This window comes from Carcharhinus amblyrhynchos, chromosome 23, assembly GCF_965287045.1.
Source record: "Carcharhinus amblyrhynchos chromosome 23, sCarAmb.v2.hapA, whole genome shotgun sequence".
NCBI lineage: Eukaryota > Metazoa > Chordata > Chondrichthyes > Carcharhiniformes > Carcharhinidae > Carcharhinus > Carcharhinus amblyrhynchos.
In genome coordinates this window covers 11,567,118-11,588,207 of record NC_137346.1, presented here as the reverse complement: position 1 = coordinate 11,588,207, position 21,090 = coordinate 11,567,118, and the positions used below count along the sequence as shown (strand labels likewise).

General features: G+C 44.4%; 1 protein-coding gene across 1 annotated transcript in view; it reads left to right on the top strand.

Moving 5' to 3' along the window:
• LOC145357575 (carboxypeptidase D-like) overlaps positions 1 to 21,090 on the top strand; it is a 188,056-nt gene that overhangs the window by 20,364 nt on the left and 146,602 nt on the right. Inside the window, exons 3-5 of the mRNA XM_080211050.1 lie at positions 1,694 to 1,866; positions 13,591 to 13,775; positions 19,581 to 19,745. Coding sequence (XP_080067176.1) covers positions 1,694 to 1,866; positions 13,591 to 13,775; positions 19,581 to 19,745 — 523 coding nt within the window. The remainder of the gene's footprint in view (positions 1 to 1,693; positions 1,867 to 13,590; positions 13,776 to 19,580; positions 19,746 to 21,090) is intronic.

Genomic DNA, 21,090 nt, shown 5'->3' with positions numbered 1-21,090 from the left:
TAAAGTGGAGAGGGACACAGTTAAGTATGACACTAGGGCCCTGAACTTGAGGAAAGCTCATTTTGATGGTCTGAGATGTGCATTGGCTAGGATAAGCTGACAAAGGATACTTAAGGGATTGACAGTGGATAGGCAATGATAGACATTTAAAGAACACTTGAATGAACTTCACCATTCCTGTCTGGCATAAGAGTAAAGTGGGGAAGGTGGCTCATGCATAGTTAACAAGGGAAATCAGAGATAGTGTTAAAGCCAAAGAGGAGGCATATAGATTGGCCCAAAAAAGCAGCAAACCTGAGGACTGGGAGAAATTTAAAGTCCAGCAGAAGGGGACAAAGGGTTTAATTCTGAAGGGGAAAATAGAATACGAGAGTTGGTTTGCAGAAAAATTAAAATTGACTTCAAAAGCTTCTATAGATGCATGAAGAGAAAAAGACTGTTGAAGACAAATGTAGATCCCTTACAGTTGGGGACTGATTTGATTTAATTTATTGTGCTCACATGTATTAGCATACAGTGCAAAGTATTGTTTCTTGCACACTATACAGACAAAGCATACAGTTCATAGAGAAGAAAAGGAGAGAGAGCAGAATGTAGTGTTACAGTCATAGTTAGGGTGTGGAGAAAGATCAACTTACTGCAAGGTAGGTCCATTCAAAAGTCTGATGGCAGCAGGGAAGAAGCTGTTCTTGAGTCGGTTGGTATGTGACCTCAGACATTTTCTTGCCGGAAGAAGGTAGAAGAGAGAATGTCTGGAGTGCGTGGTCTTCAATCCTAGAGACTTCATCTTCAATTCCTGGACACTCCAGGCCAATCCTTGAGGGTTGGCAACCCATGTTCGGCTTCTGTGATGATGTGGAGTTGCCAGTGTTGGACTGGGGTGGGCACAGTAAGTAGTCTCGCGACACCAGGTTAAAATCCAACAGGTTTATTTGGTAGCACGAGCTTTTGGAGCACCGCTTCTTCATCAGGGCACTCATCAGGTGAAGGAGCAGCACTCCGAAAGCTCGTGTTATCAAATAAACCCGTTGGACTTTAACCTGGTGTTGTGAGATTCCTAAATTGACATTTCTCAGCAATATCAACAGTTGCTGATGGAAATCCTGGATACTGCTGTTCATCGTTTCATTCTGAATCTGGATGTACGCCAAACAAGCTACATGCATTTTTTATTACTTGCCCCAGTGGCGTTCTTCCAGCAAGCGGGGAGACTGAACGGCCCAGAAAATTAAACCTTTGACTTGGAACAAGTCAGCTTGTGCAAAATTTAGCTTCTGGCGTTGCCACGGGCAACCCTAATTCCACCCTGCACATGGCGAGGCAGATTATGGAGCCACTGTCTCCTCCAGCAGCCAAAACTGACCGTTAAACACACAACGGACATTTCCCACCCCCAGGCATTCACTTTTATCACTGGCGAAGTTACACGCAGTGTGGGCAACATCACATCCTGACCAATTTGATTTAAGACTTAATTGGAGTTCATGTCAATATCCCAAGTGTACGAAGCCACCTGAATTGGGCGCACAGCATCTCCTCTGATAGTCAAGCAATTATTAAAATAATGAGTAAGAAATCAATTTGTTCTCGCAATTTCAGTTGATATGAACAGTGGTTCCCATCATCTCTAATGCATTTGGTGAACCTAAATCTCTGTATGTGAGCTTATTGAAACTGGTTCCCTTGCTTGCAGCCTGTTGGCAGGGAACTGCTTTTGCACCTGATTCAATACCTCGTCACTGGCTATGGTCTGGATCCCAATGTTACTGCGCTGGTGGACAGTATGAGGATTCACATCCTTCCCAGCATGAACCCTGATGGATTTGCAATTGCAACGGCTGGAGATTGTGGTGGAACTATTGGACGGTAAGAAGGATCTGAATGACTGTTTAACCTTCTCTGTGTAACTACAGCCCAGACTGACACATGGTATCACAGGATCATAGAATCCCGACAGAATAGAATGAGGCCACTCGGCCCATCGAGTCTGAACAATCCCACCCAAGCCCTATCTCTTTACCCCACATATTTACCCTAGCTAGTGCTTCTGATGCTAAGGAGCAATTTAGCATGGCCATTTCATAAGAACATAAGAAATAGGAGCAGGAGTAGGCCATCTAGCCCTTCGAGCCTGCCCCACCATTCAATAAGATCATGGCTGATCTGAAGTGGATCAGTTCCACTTTCCCGCTTTCTCCCCATGACCCTTAATTCCCCTGTCTAATTTCACCTAACCCGCACATCTTTGGAGGAAACCAGAGCACCCAGAGAAAAACCATGCAGGCACGTCACTGAGGCTGGAATTGAATTCGGGTTTCTGATGCTGTGAGGCAATAAGTGCTATCCACTCTGCCATCATGAAACACATACCAGCAAGTTCATCTAAAATTCTTCTCTTATAATGTGAAGCAGAGATGTAAACCTGCCCGGGTTCATGGATTATTGCCTCTGCTGAAATGTGCACAGCTAGAAATCTCAGGTGCCAATGTTAAACTACTTAGAGGGGCGAATCCCTGCCATGTTGCCATTTCAGACCCGACGCGTTTAAAGAGCTTGGAAAACTTGCAAAACAATATTTGATGAGTCGATGAACTGTGCTTACCAGTCACTGAAATCCTGATCTGAGTCACCTCATAAACATTGCTGAAAACATCGTCTACTTGCTCACTAGTTGTACTTGCTCCACCAAAGTTGACATGACTGCTCTGGTTCTCTTTGCCTTCAAGGTAAAGACTATGGTCTCAAACCTGTTGAGACCGGAGAAAGCCAAGAGCTTGAGTTCCACTTTGGGATTTGGCATGGAATCTGGAATTGTTGGAATTCCATCCCAGTCGCCCTTGATTTTTTTTTTGGTTTTAGTGCAGGTGTGCTATTCCCCTGGGTCAATCCTTCTCCCATCCCCTACATCAAGGCAAGTCAGTAGACTTAGGAAGCAGTGCTATCCACTGTGCCGCCCTTTAAAACACATACCAGCAGATGATAAAATTCCTCTCTTGTTATGTGAAGGAGAGACGTGAATGTGCCCGGATTAATGGGTTATTGCCTTTGCTGAAATGTGCAGAGATAAAATCTCAGATGCCAGCATTAAACTGCTGTGAGTGTTGAATGAACCATCTGCGCAGTGGGGAGTGAGGGATGGGGAGTGAACTCCCAGGCTTTCTGGAAAACTTCCATCTTTTTATGTCTCGACAATAGGTCTCACAGGAACTACCTGCTGGGGCTCTGAGAAGCCTTGTGAATGCCTCAGATTCTTTCTACAGTATTAGAACATAGAACATTACAGTGCAGTACAGGCCCCTCTGCCCCCGATGTTGTGCCGATCTGTGAAACCGGTCTAAAGCCCATCTAACCTCACTATTCCAATATCATCCATATGTTTATCCAATGACCATTTAAATGCCCTAATTGGAATTGAATCAGAGTCAATTCTGGATGTAATCGATTGCCTTGAACGGAGGCTGACTGGCTCCATTGGGATCGAAGAGCCGAGCAAGAAAGAAGTTCTTGCTTTGGCTGTTGGAGGACTGGATGTGGTGGGTAACTCTATTTCACCAGGATGGATTGAGGTGGGGGCTGAGACGCACACCACTGATGGATCCTTGTAGGTGCCAGTAGCCTGCACCAGTCAGGCAAATGGCCCCAACTCCAGGGTTTGGGACAGGGTCTCCAGGTAAGAGGAGGGGCTTTGCTGTATCAGTGTCAGTTGATTGAACACCCAGGAATTTCAGGGCTAATGATCCTTTGCAAACTCACCCTTTTAAATACAATTATATTCAATTGATTTGAAAGGTTTGAATTTCCACAAGGATCATAGAATCCCTACAGTGCAGAAAGAGGCCATTTGGTCCATCGAGCCTGCACCAACAACAATCCCAGGCAGGCCCAATCCCCGTAACCCCCTGTGTTTACCCTGCTAATCTCCTAGACGCTAAGGGTTAATTTAACATGGCCTATCAACCTAACCTGTACATCTTTGGAGAGTGAGGGGAAACCAGAGCACCCACAGGAAACCCACACAGACACGGGGAGAACATGCAAACTCCACACAGTCAGTCATTCAAGGCCAGAATCAAACCCAGGTCCCTGATGCTGTGAGACAGCAGTGCTAACCACTGTGTCACTGTGCTGTCCCAAAAATATCTTTTGACATTTCTGATTATGTGCCAGTTGAGTTGCTTCTTTGGTCAGGGGAAATTTTCTCAGGATATTCAGAATCTGCATCCCCTGATTTTTTAAATTAATTTAAATTGATGGACTGTATCTAAGTGGTCTGAGGGTTTGAGATGTCCTTTTCCCTCCAAGCACTGCTGCTCACCGCAGAACAAGCCCCGTTTAAATATTGTTGGTGGGCACCTATAGCGTGATGTGATTCTGTAGAGAGTGCCCTTACTATTGTAGAATGGAATCATTGAATCCGTGTGGTGCAGAAAGAGGCCACTCAGCCCATCAAGTCTGCACCAACCACAATCCCACCCGGGCCCTATCTCCATAACCCCATGCATTTACCCTGGTCTCGTCCTCCTGACACTAAGGAGTAATTGAGCGTGGCCAATCAACTTAAACCACACATTCTTGGAGTGTGGGAGCAAACCAGAGCAAACCCATGCAGACATGGGGAGAATGTGCAACCTTCACATAGTGCATCATCCGAGGCCAGAATCAAACCTGGCTCCCTGGTGCTGTGAGACAGCAGTGCTAATCATTGTGCCATCATTGCCAATGGATTGCTTCTGGAGGCTTTGCAATTTGACTCTAAGTGACTTCCCCACAATGTAAGGGAATTGTGTTAAACCTACTGAAAATAGAAGTGTTGATTTTCAAAGTGCAAGCATTTTCAAGCACATTAAACACCTGCTTCTTAAAAAAGAAACATTCATTGCCAGGTCTGTAATGTCTTCTGATGTGATCTAGCGAGACTCTCATTTGTGCAACCAACTGGTCAGGGCAAAGGACTCACCATCTTTACAAAGCATGCCGATTAGATAATAAACGTGAGCCCATCAGATTTATTCTTAGTTTATTTATTGGCATCACAAGTAGGCTTACATTAACACTGTAATGAAGTTACTGTGAAAATTGCCTAGTCGCCACATTCTGGCGCCTGTTCGGGTTACACAGAGGGAGAATTTAGCAGCTAACCAGCACGTTTTTCCGACTTCCACGTTCTGCAAACAAATATGTAGCTCGGATTTTATCTGATATCCATAAAAGCGCCTAAGCTGTTAACCCGCCATTTGGCTCACCTTTAACATCTCCCGGCGATTACTGTGCCAGCTTTGGCATTGTAAAATAACATAAATCGTCGGAATTAAAAAGATGAATTTGAGTTGTCACTCAGTCACTAATGTTACTGAGGAGAGATCCCTGAGATTTTGGTAGAGCTTCCTGAGCTGACTCCTTTATTCCAAGATTAAATAAATAAGAGAAATAAAGAAAGATGGATGTGGGACCTGACAGAATTAATTTAAAATCAAAATCCTGCAATGTAACAGATAATCTGACCACACTTCAATCAACTGCTGTTTAAAATTCAATAAAGAAAATGAATTTCGGAATCATTTTAAAATATCTTCTACATGTTGCTTTTAGAAATATTGGAATTCCATTTGTGGGATGTGGGTTAGGATTCATTACTAAGCCAAATGCACTCACTCACTATCGGTTTTTCAATAACAAGGGGGCAAAATCTGAATAACCAGCACTGCCTCCAAGGCAGTGTAACAACATGAAAGCTGCCTACTGGATAGCGAAGCATCTGTAATCCTGCACTTCCTGAAATCAAAGCTGGAGCATCATTCAACTCGTGTGGCAGATGGTTCCAGCAAATCAAATAAATCCTCAAGAGCTGACAGATTAAACCTCGGCACTCAGACACATTCAAAGCACAAGCCTCTGATCCCCTCCACTATCTGGGTCAGATAACTTTAACCCTTTCAGAGCCACAGGGCTCAGGGACACCTTGCTGTCGCCATTAAACCATCCACTCAGCAGTTAGCACTGCTGCTCCACAGCGCTAGGGATCTGGGTTCCATTCCCAGCTTGTGTCACTGGAGTCTGCACGTTCTACCCGTGTCTGCGTGGGTTTCCACCGTGTTTCCTCCCGCAGTCCGAAAGATGTGCTGGTTAGGTGCATTGACCCGAACAGTCGCTGAACTGTGGTGACGACGGGAATTTCACAGTAACTTCATTGCAGTGTTAATGTAAGCCTTACTTGTGACTAATGAATAAACTTTACAAGGTCCATAGTTCAGGATACCCTCAAGACTGATAAAAGGAGGTACTAATTCAATGGAATTAGTCACGCGCATTGGGACACTGGACAATGGCCAGCAATAGGTTAGCCCTCTCCTTAACAAAGGGAGCACTGAGGCAAACTATAACACCCTACCCAGCAGCCACGCCAGCAAGAACTAACTGAATACAGAGCATAAAATGAACTTGCAACCTTCCTGGTTTATTTTGTAAGAATGTAACAAATAGGAACAGGAGTAGGCCATTCAGCCCCTCAATCCTGTTCTGCCATTTACTCAAACTGTGACAGATCTGCCCCAAATCCATTTTCCCACCATACACTCCTACTGGTTCCTTCAGGATCTGTTGATTCCCAGTCTTAAAAATATTCAACAACATGAGCTTCTACCGTGCTGGGGGTTGAGCCTTCCAAAGATTCACAACCTCTGAATGAAGAAATTTCTCTATGGCTCAGTCCTCAACAGTTGATCTCTTTCCCTGAGACACTGGGCTCCACTTGCCCCAAGGTTGGAAAATCCTGCCTGAGGTCAACAGGCCTTTGCACGGTCCGTGTCCCACCCACTGCCATTCCTGTGGTGGGCAGGACAGGAAAATTTTCCCCAATGAGTTCAAAGCTCTCCCGCCAGTGGAAACATTCCCTCAATATCAACCCTGTCAAGAACGTTAATAACATCAGTGAAGACATCTCTCATGCTTTGAAACGCCAGGGAGCATTGGCCCATTCTACTCACCATCTGCTCATAGGAAACCCCTCTCATTCTTCAAAGAAGTCCAGTGAACCTCCGCTGCAACCCCTTGAAGGCATACTTATATCCATCCTCAGACGAGGAGACCAAAACTGTACACAGCACTCCAGGTGTGGTCCCACCAATGCTCCCTATAATTGAGTAAGTCTGCCTTACTTTTATACCCCAACCCCTTTACAATAGTCACAGAATCATATAATCCCTACAGTGCAGAAGGAGGCCATTCAGCCCATTAAGTCTGCACCGACCACAACCCTACCCATACCCTATCCCCGTGACCCCATGTATTTACCCTAGCTAATCTCCCTGACGCTAAGGGACAATTTAGCATGGCCAATCCACCTAACTTGCACATCTTTGGACTTAGATTAACTAGTAAGGCACTCCATCATTTAACTAGCAGAGCCATTGCACACGGATAATCCAAAATTGTAAAGGCAGGGGAGATTATTTACAAAGCCAAAGAATAATGTCATCACGATCCAGATTCTATAGCAAGGTTTAGAAGTCTGCTGTCAGGCAGAGGGTGATAACACACAGCAATGGTGAACTAAGGTCTGCACTGCCATCTGGCTGAATCTCTTCCAGAAAGAGTTAATTTCAGAGCATCAAGTAGATCAATACTAGAAATGATAACAGGGACTGCAACATGCATCCTTAAAATTAAATGTGAATGTCAAATTCTGTTCACATCACATGGACAGTAATCCTCTGCACTGACCTACATATTTGACTAATGATGCCCTGTTTACAGAGAAAATCAAATATTGGCTTCAATTAGTAATTTAGAAAATCAGATTTAAATGTTACAAAATAAAATAACATGTAAATTTTTGTTTCGCAATGCATGAAGTTTATAATTTACATGAACAGTAAGTAAGACAAAATTCAAAATTGTCTCTGATTCTTTTCCCCATCCTTTCATAGGATTTGGGCATTATAAGTAAATCACAGAATCCCTACAGTGCAGAAGGAGGCCATTCACCTCCTCGAGTTCTGCACCGACTCTCCAACACAGCATCTTACCTGGGCCCACCTTCCCTTCCCTCTCTCTGTCACCCCACTCATTTACCCTGCTAACTGCCCCCCTCCTCCCAGCCTACACATCTATGGACACCAAAGGACAATTTAGCATGGTCACTCCACCTAATCTGCACATCTTTGGACTGTGGGAGGAAACTGTGGCACCCAGAGGAAACCCACACAGACACAGGGAGAATGTGCAAACTCTGCACAGACACCCAAGGCTGGAATCGAACCCAAGCCCTTGGCGCTGTGAGGTAGCAGTGCTAACCACTGTGCCACCGTGCTGCTCCATCTTTATTGATTAAAGCATTTAAATGCTCTTGAGAAGAGCTGCTTTCTTGAACCACTGCAGTCCATGTGGGGTAGGCACACCCTCAGTGTTATTACGTAGCAAGGTCCAGGAATTTGTCCAGAGATGGTAAAGATGGCAATGTATTTTCCAAATTAGTGTGATGTCTGACTTGGGGGGGAACTTTCATGAGATGCTGTTCCTAGGCACCTGCTGCTTTGTTCTTCTCAGTGATGGCGGTTGTGGATTTGGAAAGTGCTATCAAAGGACCCTCGGCAAGTTGCTGCAATGCATTTTGCATATGGTACACATTGTTACCACTGTGCAATGTGAGTGAGTGTTGAGCTGCTTTGTCCTGGATGGTATTGAGCTTCTTGTGTGTTGCTGGAACAGCACTCACCCAGGCAAGTGGAAATATCACACTGGTCAAGATGGTAGCCAAGTTTTGGGGCGTCATGGGGCAAGTTAGTCTCTGCAGAATTCCTGAGCTGCTCTTGTAGCCACAGTATTTATATGGCTGGTCCTGATCCATCTCTGCTCAATGGAGACCCACATCCCCCGAGGATGTTGACTTTTTTTTCTCTTTCATGGGAACAGGCAAGGTGAGCACCTGTTACCAATCCCTGATTGTCCTTGATGTGAGTAGCTTATTAGACCATTTCAGAAGACAATTAATAGTCAACCACATTGTTGTGGCTCTGGAGTCACATGTAGGCCAGACCAGCTAAGGACAGCAGATTTCCCTCCCTAAAGGGCATTAGTGAACCAGATGGATGGGCTTTTACAACAATCAAAGATAGTTGCATGGTCGCCATTACTGAGAGAGGCTTCAGATTCCAGATTGACCCCATGGCGAGCATTGGACTCACGTCCCCAGAACATTAGCCTCTGGATTGCTAGCTTAGCGACATTGACACTACACCACAATCTCCCTTATATAGTGTCAATTCAGCGATGGTAAAGCGGTTCTAGAAATTTATAAAATACTTAGAAAATAAACTTCTAAAATTCTAACAGGGTTAGACAGGGTAGATTCAGAAAGAAAGTTCCCAGTTGTGGGGCAGTCCAGAACTCAGGCTCATAGTTTGAGGGTAAGGTGTAAACCTTTCAGGACTGAGGTGAGGAAAATTTCTTTCACCTGGAGGGTGGTGAATGTGTGGAATTCATGACCACAGAATGTACTGGAGGCCACAACACTGGGGCAAAATGGATCAAGGGATATGAGGGGAAGAGGGGATTAGGATTCTGAATTCACCAATCAGCCATGATCAAAATGAATGGCACAGCAGGCTTGAAGGACTGAATAGACTACCCCTGCTTCTAGCTTCTACCTTTCTATGTTGAGCATCAAGGGGAGATGTTTGGGTTTGTTCGAGATGGTCATTGCATGGCTTTTGTCTGGCGCAAATGTCACTTCTCATTTATCAGCCCCAGCCTGAGCTCAGTCTTGCTGCACGAGGGCAGAGATTCCTTCATTATCTAAGATTTTGAGGTCACCAAATGAGAATGGCAAGGCAAAGAAAAGCAAGAACTTGTATTTATATAACAGCCGGAGCGTTCTGTCGGTGGGATTCTCCAGCCCCATCAGTAGCCCACCCCGCCATGGGTTTTCCAGCAGTGTGTGGCGACATCAATGGGAAATCCCACTGTCAGCGGCTGTACCGGAGAATTTCCTAGTGATCAGCCTGCCACCTCCTGCCATGCGGCTGGGAGGCTGGAGAATTGCACCCATCATCTTTAATTGGGTAAAACTTCTTAGGAGCGCAATCAAGAGCTGGTGGAAGAAGTATCTGCTTTGGTAATTTGCTGGATCTAACCGCTCAGGTTATCACACGTTACTATGAATCGTTACCACCTGTGATACTGCAGTATAGTGCTAGCCACCACGTAAGTAATGCATATAGATGCACAGTTATCGAGCCTCATAATATTAATAATGTGAGTTGCCAGTGTTGGACTGGGGGGGGGCGCACAATGCTGTTCACCTGATGAAGGAGCAGTGCTCCAAAAGCTCATGATATAAAATAAACCTGTTGGACTTTAATGTGAGACTTCGTAATAATAAGGCATTATCAAAGTGTTTCAGAGTTCAGATTCTTGTCTTCTGTACCTCCCTCTTTTGTCTTTTTGCTCCACCATTGCCTGTGAAGAGTTTATCTATTCTTCTATCTCACTAACCCCCAACCAGCCTCCCATCCATTGACTCTATCTAAACTTCCCACTGCCTCGGAAAAGCAGCCAACATAATTAAGGATCCCACGCACCCCGGATGTTCTCTCTTCCACTTTCTTCCATCTGAAAAAAATATACAAAAGTCACCAGCTGACTCAAAAACAGCTTCTTCCCCACTGCCATCAGACTTTTGAATAGGCCTACCTTGCATTAAGTTGATCATTCTCTACAACCTAGCTAGACTGTAACACTACATTCTGCACGCTCTCCTTCTCTAAGTACGGCATGCTTTGTCTGTATAGCGTGCAAGAAATAATACTTTTCACTGTATGTTAATACATGTGACAGTAATAAATCAGATCAAATCACTCCTGTCTTGCTACAGAGTTTGTAGATGTTTGCAGATGACACTAAGATTGGTTGCATCGGGGACAGTGAAGAAAATGACCTCTAATTGAAGCGGGATCTTGATCAATTGGGCCAGTGGGCTTACGAATGGCAGATGAAGTTTAATTTAGACAAATGCAAAGTGATGCATTTTGGTAGATTGAACCAGGGCGGGACTTATTCAGTTAATGATAGAGCACTGGGGAGAGTTACAGAACAAAGAGATCTAGGGGTACATGTTCATAGCTCCTTGAAAGTGGAGTCACAGGTGGACAGAGTGTTGAAGAAGGTATTCGGCACGCTTGGTTTCATTGGTCAGAACATTGAATACAGGAGTTGGAATGTCTTGTTGAAGTTGTACAAGACATCGGTAAGGTTACACTTGGAATACTACGTGCAATTCTAGTCACCTGATTATAGAAAGGATATTATTAAACTAGAAAGAGTTCAGAAAAGATTTATTAGGATGTTACTGGAACTTGATGGATTGAGTTATAAGGAGAGGCTGGATAGACTGGGACTTTTTTCTCTGGAGCGTAGAAGGCTGAGAGGTGATCTTATAGAGGTCTATAAAATAATGAGGGGCATAGATCAGCTAGGTAGTCAATATCTTTTCCCAAAGGTAGGGGAGTCTAAAACTAGAGGGCATAGGATTAAGGTAAGACGGGAGGGATACAAAAGTGATCAGAGGGGCAATTTCTTCACACAGAGGGTGGTGAGTGTCTGGAACAAGCTGCCAGAGATAGTAGTAGAGGTGGGTACAACTTTGTCTTTTAAAAAGCATTTAGATAATTACATGGGTACGATGGGTAGAGAGGTATATGGGTCGAATGTGGGCAACTGGGATTAGTTTAGGGGTTTTTAAAAAAAAGGGCAGCATGGACAATTTGGGCCAAAGGGCCTGTTTCCATGCTGTAAACCTCTATTACTCTATCTCTCCTGAGCATTACAAACCTCTTTGGCTTAAATATCTTCTTGGCTCTGCTTTTGACTCCCCTAATCCTGCTGCCTCCACTCGGCATCAAGTTGTGCCCTGTTACTGACACCTCTTGGGGATTAACAGTGATAAAGCAAATATGTAGATGCAAATTCTTATTAGATTCCTACCTGTCAAAAATAGTCTGCATTGCAACAGTGGGAATTACACCTCTTCATGTTGGTTGTTTGCTGGTTTGGTGTAGAGAGCTTATTGAAACCTAGTATGGTTAATACTCTTTCCTTTTCTTGATGTATTTTTTTCTTAGGTTTATAAATTCTCTTCTGCCAATTAATGCCCTGGGCCTCAATGTCACTTCTTCTAGACCGCAGCCTACGTTTCTGTATAACCAGCTACCAGGTGGTGTGAGCAACTTCAAAGTCATAACTTTCTGATTTGCCCTGCCTCCCCCACACTATCCCACTTGACAAGGCCCTGAGGACAAAAAAGTTTATTTATTAGTCACAAGTAGGCTTACGTTAACACTGCAATGAAGTTATTGTGAAAATCCCCTAGTCGCCAAACTCCAGCACCTGTTTGGGTAGACTGAGGGAGAATTTAGCATGGCCAATGCACCTAACCCATCTTTTGGACTGTGGGCGGAACCCAGAGCACCCGGAGGAAACCCACGCAGACATGGGAAAACACGCAAACTCCATACAGACAGCAACTTCATTGCAGTGTTAATGTAAGCCGATTTGTGACACTAATAAATAAACCTTAAAGTATCATAGAAGCCCTACAGTGCAGAAGGGGGCCATTTGGCCCATCGAGCCAGCACCAGCAACAATCCCACCCAGGTCCTATCCCCTTAACCCCACGTATTTACCCTTCTAATCCTTCTAACTGTAAGGGTCAATTTAGCACGGCCAATCCACCTAACCCACACATCTTTGGACTGTGGGAGGAAACCAGAGCACCCGGAAGAAATCCACGCAGATGGGAAGAACACGCAAACTCCACACAGACAGTAACCCAAGCTGGGAATCGAACCTGGGTCCCTAGTGCTGTGAGGCAGCAGTGCTAATCACTGTGCTACCATGCAATGGAGCAAAGTGGAAACTAAAACTGATATTGTCCCCTATTCTGTTAGTTCTAATGCTCAGCCCCAGCCTAGCACCCTTAACAAGTATTAATAGCCCTTGACTAAAGGTCAGATGAGTGCTGACTCGGTGCGGCTGGGCCCCTGTGTGTGAGAAGGATTGTGCGTAGGACCAGAAGGATTTGACAGACAGGTTTTATGTACAACTGCACAGTCAGACATTTGATGAGAGGCGCAGTAAATGATTTTCAAGCTGTGTAATGTCTGACGCTTTCCTCATTACGGAATCACTTTGTTCTAAACACTATAATTCCTTTGAATGTTATTGATATGAAGAAAGAGAGAGAGAGAGAGCAACAGGTTAGGAAAACAAATAAGAATGGTTGCGTTGAATCCTGAAGTGGGAGTTAAAGAGAGAAGGCCGGGCCTCAGGGAGTGAAAATAAGGTAGTTAGAATCAATTCATGTTAAAAAGAAATCATCGTGGAATTTCCATAAAAGTGTGTGCTTCAAACACACTACACTCAGAGCAGCGCCTCTTTTCCCAATCACTTATCTTCACAAACGCCATGCTCTTAGATGAATATCCCCAGTGCAGTGCTGAAACTCTGGCAGTACATCACTGTACCTCAGCTATTTGCAGAACAGGCCGAGGCTCCAGTTGAGAAATAACTGTTTCACCTTGGTTCTCATTCCTGCAGCCATAATAAAAACGGATTCGACCTGAATCGAAATTTCCCCGACCCGTTTGAAGAGAACCGCGTCCGACGCCAACAGGAAACCCAAGCTGTGATGGACTGGATACGGAGAGAGCCCTTTGTACTTTCTGCAACCTTCCACGGCGGAGCAATGCTGGCCAACTATCCCTATGACAACAGGAAACCAGGTCAGGGTGCAGAATAATAACCTCTAACCGACATGAGCTGCTGTCAACGGTGTCGAATCCACCGCCCTCCTCTTCAACTCCCACCCCCCCCCCCCCCCCCCACCATCCCCATCCCAATCGTTTCATCGAAGTCTCAGCAGAACTGACAGTTTAAGCTGCTGTTCCTGTCATGACCTCTGTCAGCTGGCTGTAGAGTTAATAAAACCTGTCTGTGCGGGAAAAGCAAATGACATCCTTCCTATTCGCTGGTGAGATAATGTTGAGTGAAACGACACACAGCAGCAACATGGATAGTTCCAACACTTAAGTTCTTAGATTACAAGAAGGCATTCACAGTACATTAACTTATTCTCATATAGGTCATAGAGTCAAAGATTTTCACAGCATGGAAACAGGCCCTTGTCCACGTCACCCTTTTTTTAAAAATCCTTAAGCTAATCCCAATTGCACACATTTGGCCCATATCCCTCGATAGCCATCTTACTCATATAACTGTCTAAATGCTTTTGAAAAGACAAAATTGTACCCGCTTCTACTACTACCTCTGGCAGCTCATTCCAGACACTCACCACCCTCTGTGTGAAATAATTGCCCCTCTGGATCCTTTTGTATCTCTCCCCTCTCACCATAAACCTATGCCCTCTAGTTTTGGATTCCCCTATCTGTGAGAAAAGATTTTGACTAGTTTGCAGATCAAAGCCCCTCATTATTTACACATATCTGTAAGATCACCACTAAGCCTTCTATGCTCAAGAGAAAAAAGTCCCAGTCTATCCAGCCTCTCCTTATAACTCAATCCATCAAGTCCCGGTAGCATCCTAGTAAATCTTTTCTGCACTCTTTCTAGTTTAATAATATCCTTTCTATAATAGGGGGACCAGAACTGTACACAGTATTCCAAGTGTGGCTTTACCAATATCTTGTACAACTGCAACAAGACATTCCAATTCCTCTATTCAATGTTCTGACCGATGAAACCAAGCATGCTGAATACCTTCTTCACCACTCTGTCTACCTATGACTCCACTTTCAAGGAGCTATAAACATGTACTCCTGGATCTCTTTGTTCTGTAACTCTCCCCAGTGCTCTACCATTAACTGAGTAAGTCTTGCCATGGTTCGATCTGTCAAAATGCATCACCTTGTATTTATTTAAATTAAACTCCATCTGCCATTTTTCAGCCCACTGCCCTAATTAATCAGGATCCCGTTGCAATTCTGAGATAACCTTTTTCTTTGTTCTTTGACAGAAGACAGAGTGTGGTTGTAGAGGGTTGTTTTTCCAGCAGTGTGCCTCAGGGACCGGTGTTGGGTCCACTGTTTTTTGTCATTTATGTGAATTATTTGGATAAGAATGTAAGAAGCATGGTTAGTAAGTTTGCAGGTGACACCAAGATTGATGGCATAGTGGACAGTGAAGAAGGTTACTGTGAAAAGCCCCTGGTTGCCACACTTCAGCACCTGTTCGGGTACACTGAGGGAAAATTTAGCATGGCCAATACACCTAAGCTGCAAGTCTTTCAGATTGTGGGAGAAAACCCACGCAGACACGTGAGAACATCCACACAGACAGTGACCAGTGGCTGGAATTGAATGCGGGTCCCTGGTGCTGTCAGGCAGCAATGCTAGCTACTGTGCCACTGTGCTGCCCATCTGCCATGGTGGGATTTGAACTTGGGTCCCCAGAGCATTACTCTGGGTCTCCGGATCACAAGTCCAGTGACAATACTAATGGGCCACCACCTTCCCTCAGGCTTTCTATCTTGAAGCCATCTAAATTTTGGATTCATAAGATCATAAGACCATAAAACATAGGAGCAGAATTAGGCCCCTCGGCCCATCAAGTCTGCCCCACCATTTAATCATGGCTGATATCTTTTCATCCCCATTCTCCTGCCTTTTCCCCATAATCCCTGATCCCCTTATTAATCAAGAACCTATCTATCTCACTGAATGATCTGGCCTCCACAGCCTTCTGTGGCAAAGAGTTCCATAGATTCACCACTCTCTGGCTGAAGAAATTCTTCCTCATCTCTGTTTTAGAGGATCGTCCCTTCAGCCTGAGGTTGTGCCCTCTGGTTCTAGTTTTTCCTACTAGTGGAAATATCATAAGAACATAAGAACGTAAGAAATAGGAGCAGGAGTAGGCCATCTAGCCCTTCGAGCCTGCCCCGCCATTCAATAAGATCATGGCTGATCTGTTGTGGCTCAGTTCCACTTTCCCGCCCTCTCCCCATAACCCTTAATCCCCTCTCTTATCAAGAACCCATCAACCCGCTTCTTAAAAATATTTAGCGAGGCAGCCTCCACCACTTCAACGGGCAGAGAATTCCAGAGATTCACCACCCTTTGAGTGAAGAAGTTCCTCCTCAACTCCGTTCTAAACCACCTCCCCTTTATCTTGAGGCTGTGCCCCCTAGTCCTACTGTCTTTTTTGAGCGGGAAGAGTCTCTCCACCTCTATCCTATCCATCCCATTCATCATCTTATACGTCTCAATGAGATCTCCCCTCATTCTTCTAAACTCTAACGAGTACAAGCCTAGTTTATTCAGCCTCTCCTCATAGCTCAATCCCCTCAACTCCGGTATCAGCCTAGTAAACCTCCTCTGCACTCCCTCCAGGGCCAAAATATCCTTGCGCAGGTGCGGCGCCCAAAACTGCACACAGTACTCCAGCTGCGGCCTCACCAATGCCCTATACAGCTGCAGCAAGACCTCCCTACTTTTATATTCAATCCCCCTCGCTATGAAGGCCAGCATCCTCTCCATGTCCACTCTATCCAGGCCTCGCAGTATCCTGTAAGTTTCAATAAGATCCCCCCTCATCCTTCTAAACTCCAATGAGCACAGACCCAGAGTACTCAACCATTCCTCATACGACAAGCTCTTCATTCCAGGGATCATTCTTGTGAACCGCTTCTGGGCTCTTTCCAAAGCCAGTATATCCTTTCTTCGATACAGGGCTCAAAACTGCTCACAATACTCCAAATGGGGTCTGACCAGAGCCTTATACAGCCTTAGAAGTATATCCCTGTGCTTGTATTCTATACCTCTTGACGTGAATGCTAACATTGCATTTGCCTTCCTAATTGCCAATTGAAACTACACATTAACCTTAAGAGAATATTGAATGACTCCCAAGTCGCTTTGTGTTTCTGGTTTCCTGAGTATTTCCCCATTTAGTAAATAGTCTATGCCTCCATTCCTCCTTCCAAAGTGCATAACCTCACACTTTTCCATATTGTATTCCATCTGCCACTTCTTTGCCCACTCTCCTACCCTGTCCAAGTCCTCCTGCACCCTTCCGGTTCCTCAATACTATCTATTCCTCTATATATCTTTGTATTCTCTGCAAACGTAGCAACAGTGCCTGCAGTTTCTTCTTCCAAATCGTTAAAGTGCTGGGACCACAACTGTGAAAAATTGTGGTCCTAGCTCACACCCCTCAGGCACACCACACTCACTGGCTGCCATCCTGAAAAAGGCCCCATTAGCCCTGCTCTCTGTCTTCTGCCAGTCAGCCAATCCTCTATCCCTGCCAGGATCTTACTATTAACACATTGGGCCCTTAACTTATTTAACAGTCTCCTATGCGGTACCTTGTCAAAGGCTTTCTGGACATCTAAATAAATCATGTCCACTGGCTCTCCTTTATTTAACTTCTTTGTTGCTTCCTCAAAGAACTCTTAACAGATTTGTCAGACATGATCTCCCCTTGACGGAGTCATACTGACTCAGTCCTATTTTATCATACACTTCCAACTACTCCGCAATCTCATCTTTAATAATGGGCTCTAAAATGTTGTCAATGACTGAAGTCAGGCTAACTGGCCTGTAATTTCCCATCTGCTGCCTTCCCCCTTTCTAAAACAGCAGTGTTACATCAGCTACTTTCCAGGCCTCTGGGACCCTTCCTGCCTCTAGTGATTCCTGAAATATCACTACCAATGCTTCCACAATTTCGTCAGCTATCTCCTTTAATATCCTGGGGCGTATTCCATCTGGTCTAGGTGACTTATCCACCATCAGACCTTTCAATTTCCCCAGAACATTCTTCTTAGTGGTAGCCACTGCACTCACCTGTGCCCTCTGATTCTCCTGGAGCTCTGGCATTCCACTGCTGTCTTCCACCATGAAGACTGATGCAAAGTAATTATTCAGTTCCTCTGCCATTGCTTTGTTTCCTATTATTACTTCTCCAGCTTCATTTTCCAGTGGGCCAATGTCTATATTACCTTTTGTATATTGAAAAAAGCTCTTCCTATCTTCTTTTATATTACCAGCTAGCTTACACTCATATTTCATCTTCTCCCCCCTTATTGCTTGAATGATTGGATCTAGAGTTTGGCATTGGACAAAATAATGATCTAAGTATTGAGTTAGATCCCGATTGGTTGTATATTATCCCACACGGAATCCCGTATATTGTTTGGCTCTGTCCCTGTTATCCTGTGGAGGAGGGTGTGCACCATGGGACCATGCACTCATGGTCTTATCCTGAGATTCCTCACTCTTTCTGGTATTTTTTTCGTGATCCATATAAGAGGAGACATTGGCTACAACAATCACAGCGATTGACAATTGGAATCATTTTTATGAATACAACTGTGAACAATTCCGGTCACCCTATTTTTGAAAGAATATAATTCAACGCGAAAGAGTGTAGAAAAGGTTTACTAGGATGCCACCGGGACTTGATGGTTTGAATTATAAGGAGAGGATGGATAGACGAGGATGTTTTAATAGTAGGAGACTTAGGGGTGATCTTATAGAGGTCTATAAAATAATGAGGGGCATAGATCAACTAGATAGCCAACATCTTTTCCCAAAGGTAGGGGAGTCTAAAACTAGAGGGCATAGGTTTAAGGTGAGAGGGGAGAGATACAAAAGTGTCCAGAGGGGCAATTTTTTTCACACAGAAGGTGGTGAGTGTCTGGAACAAGCTGCCAGAGGTAGTAGGAGAGGCGGGTACAATTTTGTCTTTAAAAAGCATTTAGACATTAACATGGGTAAGTTGGGTATAGAGGGAGATGGTCCAACTGGGACTAGCTTAGGGGTTAAAAGAAAGGGCAGCATGGACAAATTAGGCTGAAGTTTCCATGCTGTAAACCTCTATGACTCTATAATATTCACTGGTCTTTCCTGTCTGTTTATGTAGAATAATGATCACTCTGTACCTTACTAGATTTTGTTGTATTTTGTGGCAATTGTGAGACAGAAAAATTCTAATAAATATATTCTTTAAAAACATTCCACAGATCTGGTGAGGCAGGAAAATCCCGAAAAGGCAGTCAATAGTGAGCCGCCTCCCCACTGCCCCAGAAACCATGCCAAAGGGGAGCCGGAAGACCCCTCTCGTGGTATATTGCAAAATGGAGTAGATTAAGGGGTTTTGATAGAGATGTTTAACATTGCAAAGGGTTATTGATAGGGTTAATAAAGGAAAAGTTGTTTCCACCGGCAGGGACTAGAGGACCGAGATTTAAGGTAATTGACAAAACAGCCAGAAGTGAGATGTGGAGAGTTTACAAGTTGTTCTGATCTGGAATGGACTGCCTAAAAGCAGATTCAAGAGCAACAATTTTCAAAAGGCATTTGAATGAATACTTGAAGGGGAGATGACTGCTGGGCTGTGGGGAAAGGTGGGAAATGGAATTAGTTGGGTCGTAAGAGACATAGTGGGCCTCCGTCTAGGCTATTTCATTCTTGGATTCTACGCCACTAGGGCAATTTCAGATGTCTTTCATTCAAGTCAAGTGTAAACCAAGTCACAAAATTGACACTTTTTTTCCTAACTGATGGTAGGTATGTTGCCAAACGAAACCTACAGCATGGCACCAGATGACGACATTCTGAGACACATCTCGACAACTTATTCTACCACCCATGCCAACATGTCTACAGGGCATCACTGTGACATGACAGTCCCGGATGGAATTATAAATGGAGCAGAATGGTATGCCGTGCAAGGTAAGAATCCCATCCTCTGCTGCTTGGGTGAATTGAAACTGGGACACTGCTCCTTCTTCATGGTCCATGATTGTGAAGGTGAAACAGTGACTTAACATAGGTTGAATTCAGCAATCTGAATCAGTGGCATTGGGGAGTTGCATTCTTCCAAGGATAGTTTCGTCTGGAACCAACTTGGAAGTAATGTTCAGGGTTCAGCAATTGATTTAATTATTTAATCATCTCTGTGGTTGCTTTAGAATCATAGAGGCATGCAGTATAGAAGAGGCCCTTCAGCCCATCGAGTTTGTGCCAATGAAAGCTACACTAAATCAATGCTTATCCCACTTTTCAGCAATTGGCCCATAACCTTGAATGTTATCGTATAGAATCATAGAACTCCTAAAGTGCAGAAGGAGGCTATTCATCCCATTGAGTCGGCAGTAACAACAGTCCCACCAAGCCGTATCTCTGTAATCTCACATATTTATCCTGCTAATCCCCCTGACACCAAGGGGCAACTTAACTTGGCCAATCAACCTAACCCATTTCAAGTGCTGATCTATGTATTGTACTATAATGGTTGGAATTCTCCAGTCTTGCACATCCTGCTACCGCTGCCAGTGGGAATGGAGAATTTGACGCTCAGTGGGACTGGATAATCCCAGCCATGGTTGAGGCCAGAGAATTCCAGACATCTCTTGATATTAGAGTCACTAATTCCATTGCTGTGTCCTCACATTATACTGCAGCACTGCCATTTGAATAAGGGCAAATAAATTGGAATGATGAATATCCCAAAAGAGAGCCAGCAACACAACTGGGACAACTCCACTCAGCACAACCTGGCAGAGCTGCTGGTTGTGGACTGTGGAAGTGGTGGGATCCACTAGAGCGAAGTGGAGATCTGAGCAGGACAGCCTGCTTTTGAAACCGAGTGTTGAATGACCTTAAAACTCATCAATCTCAATGGGTAAATCTGGCCAGGCCGACAGCTGAAGCTGCTGACAATCTAGAAGTTATTCAGTTCTCTTTTGCCTTGTACTGCATTTGGAGCATGCATCCATCTGACCAACTTTGGCTAATCACTGTCAACAGGTAATCGGATCACTGGCTTTAAGGAAATAAAGGTCAGTGTTGGATTTTATATCTGCATGTAGACAAAGCTGCATGGGAGGGGGGAAGGAGGCAATGGCCTAGTGGTATTATCACTAGACTATTAATCCAGAAACTCAGCTAATGTTCCCGGGGACCTGGGTTCAGATCCCATCACAGCAGACGGCGGAATTTGAATTCAATTTAAAAAATCTGGAATTAAGAATCTACTGATGTCCATAAAACATAAGAAATAGGCGCAGGAGTAGGC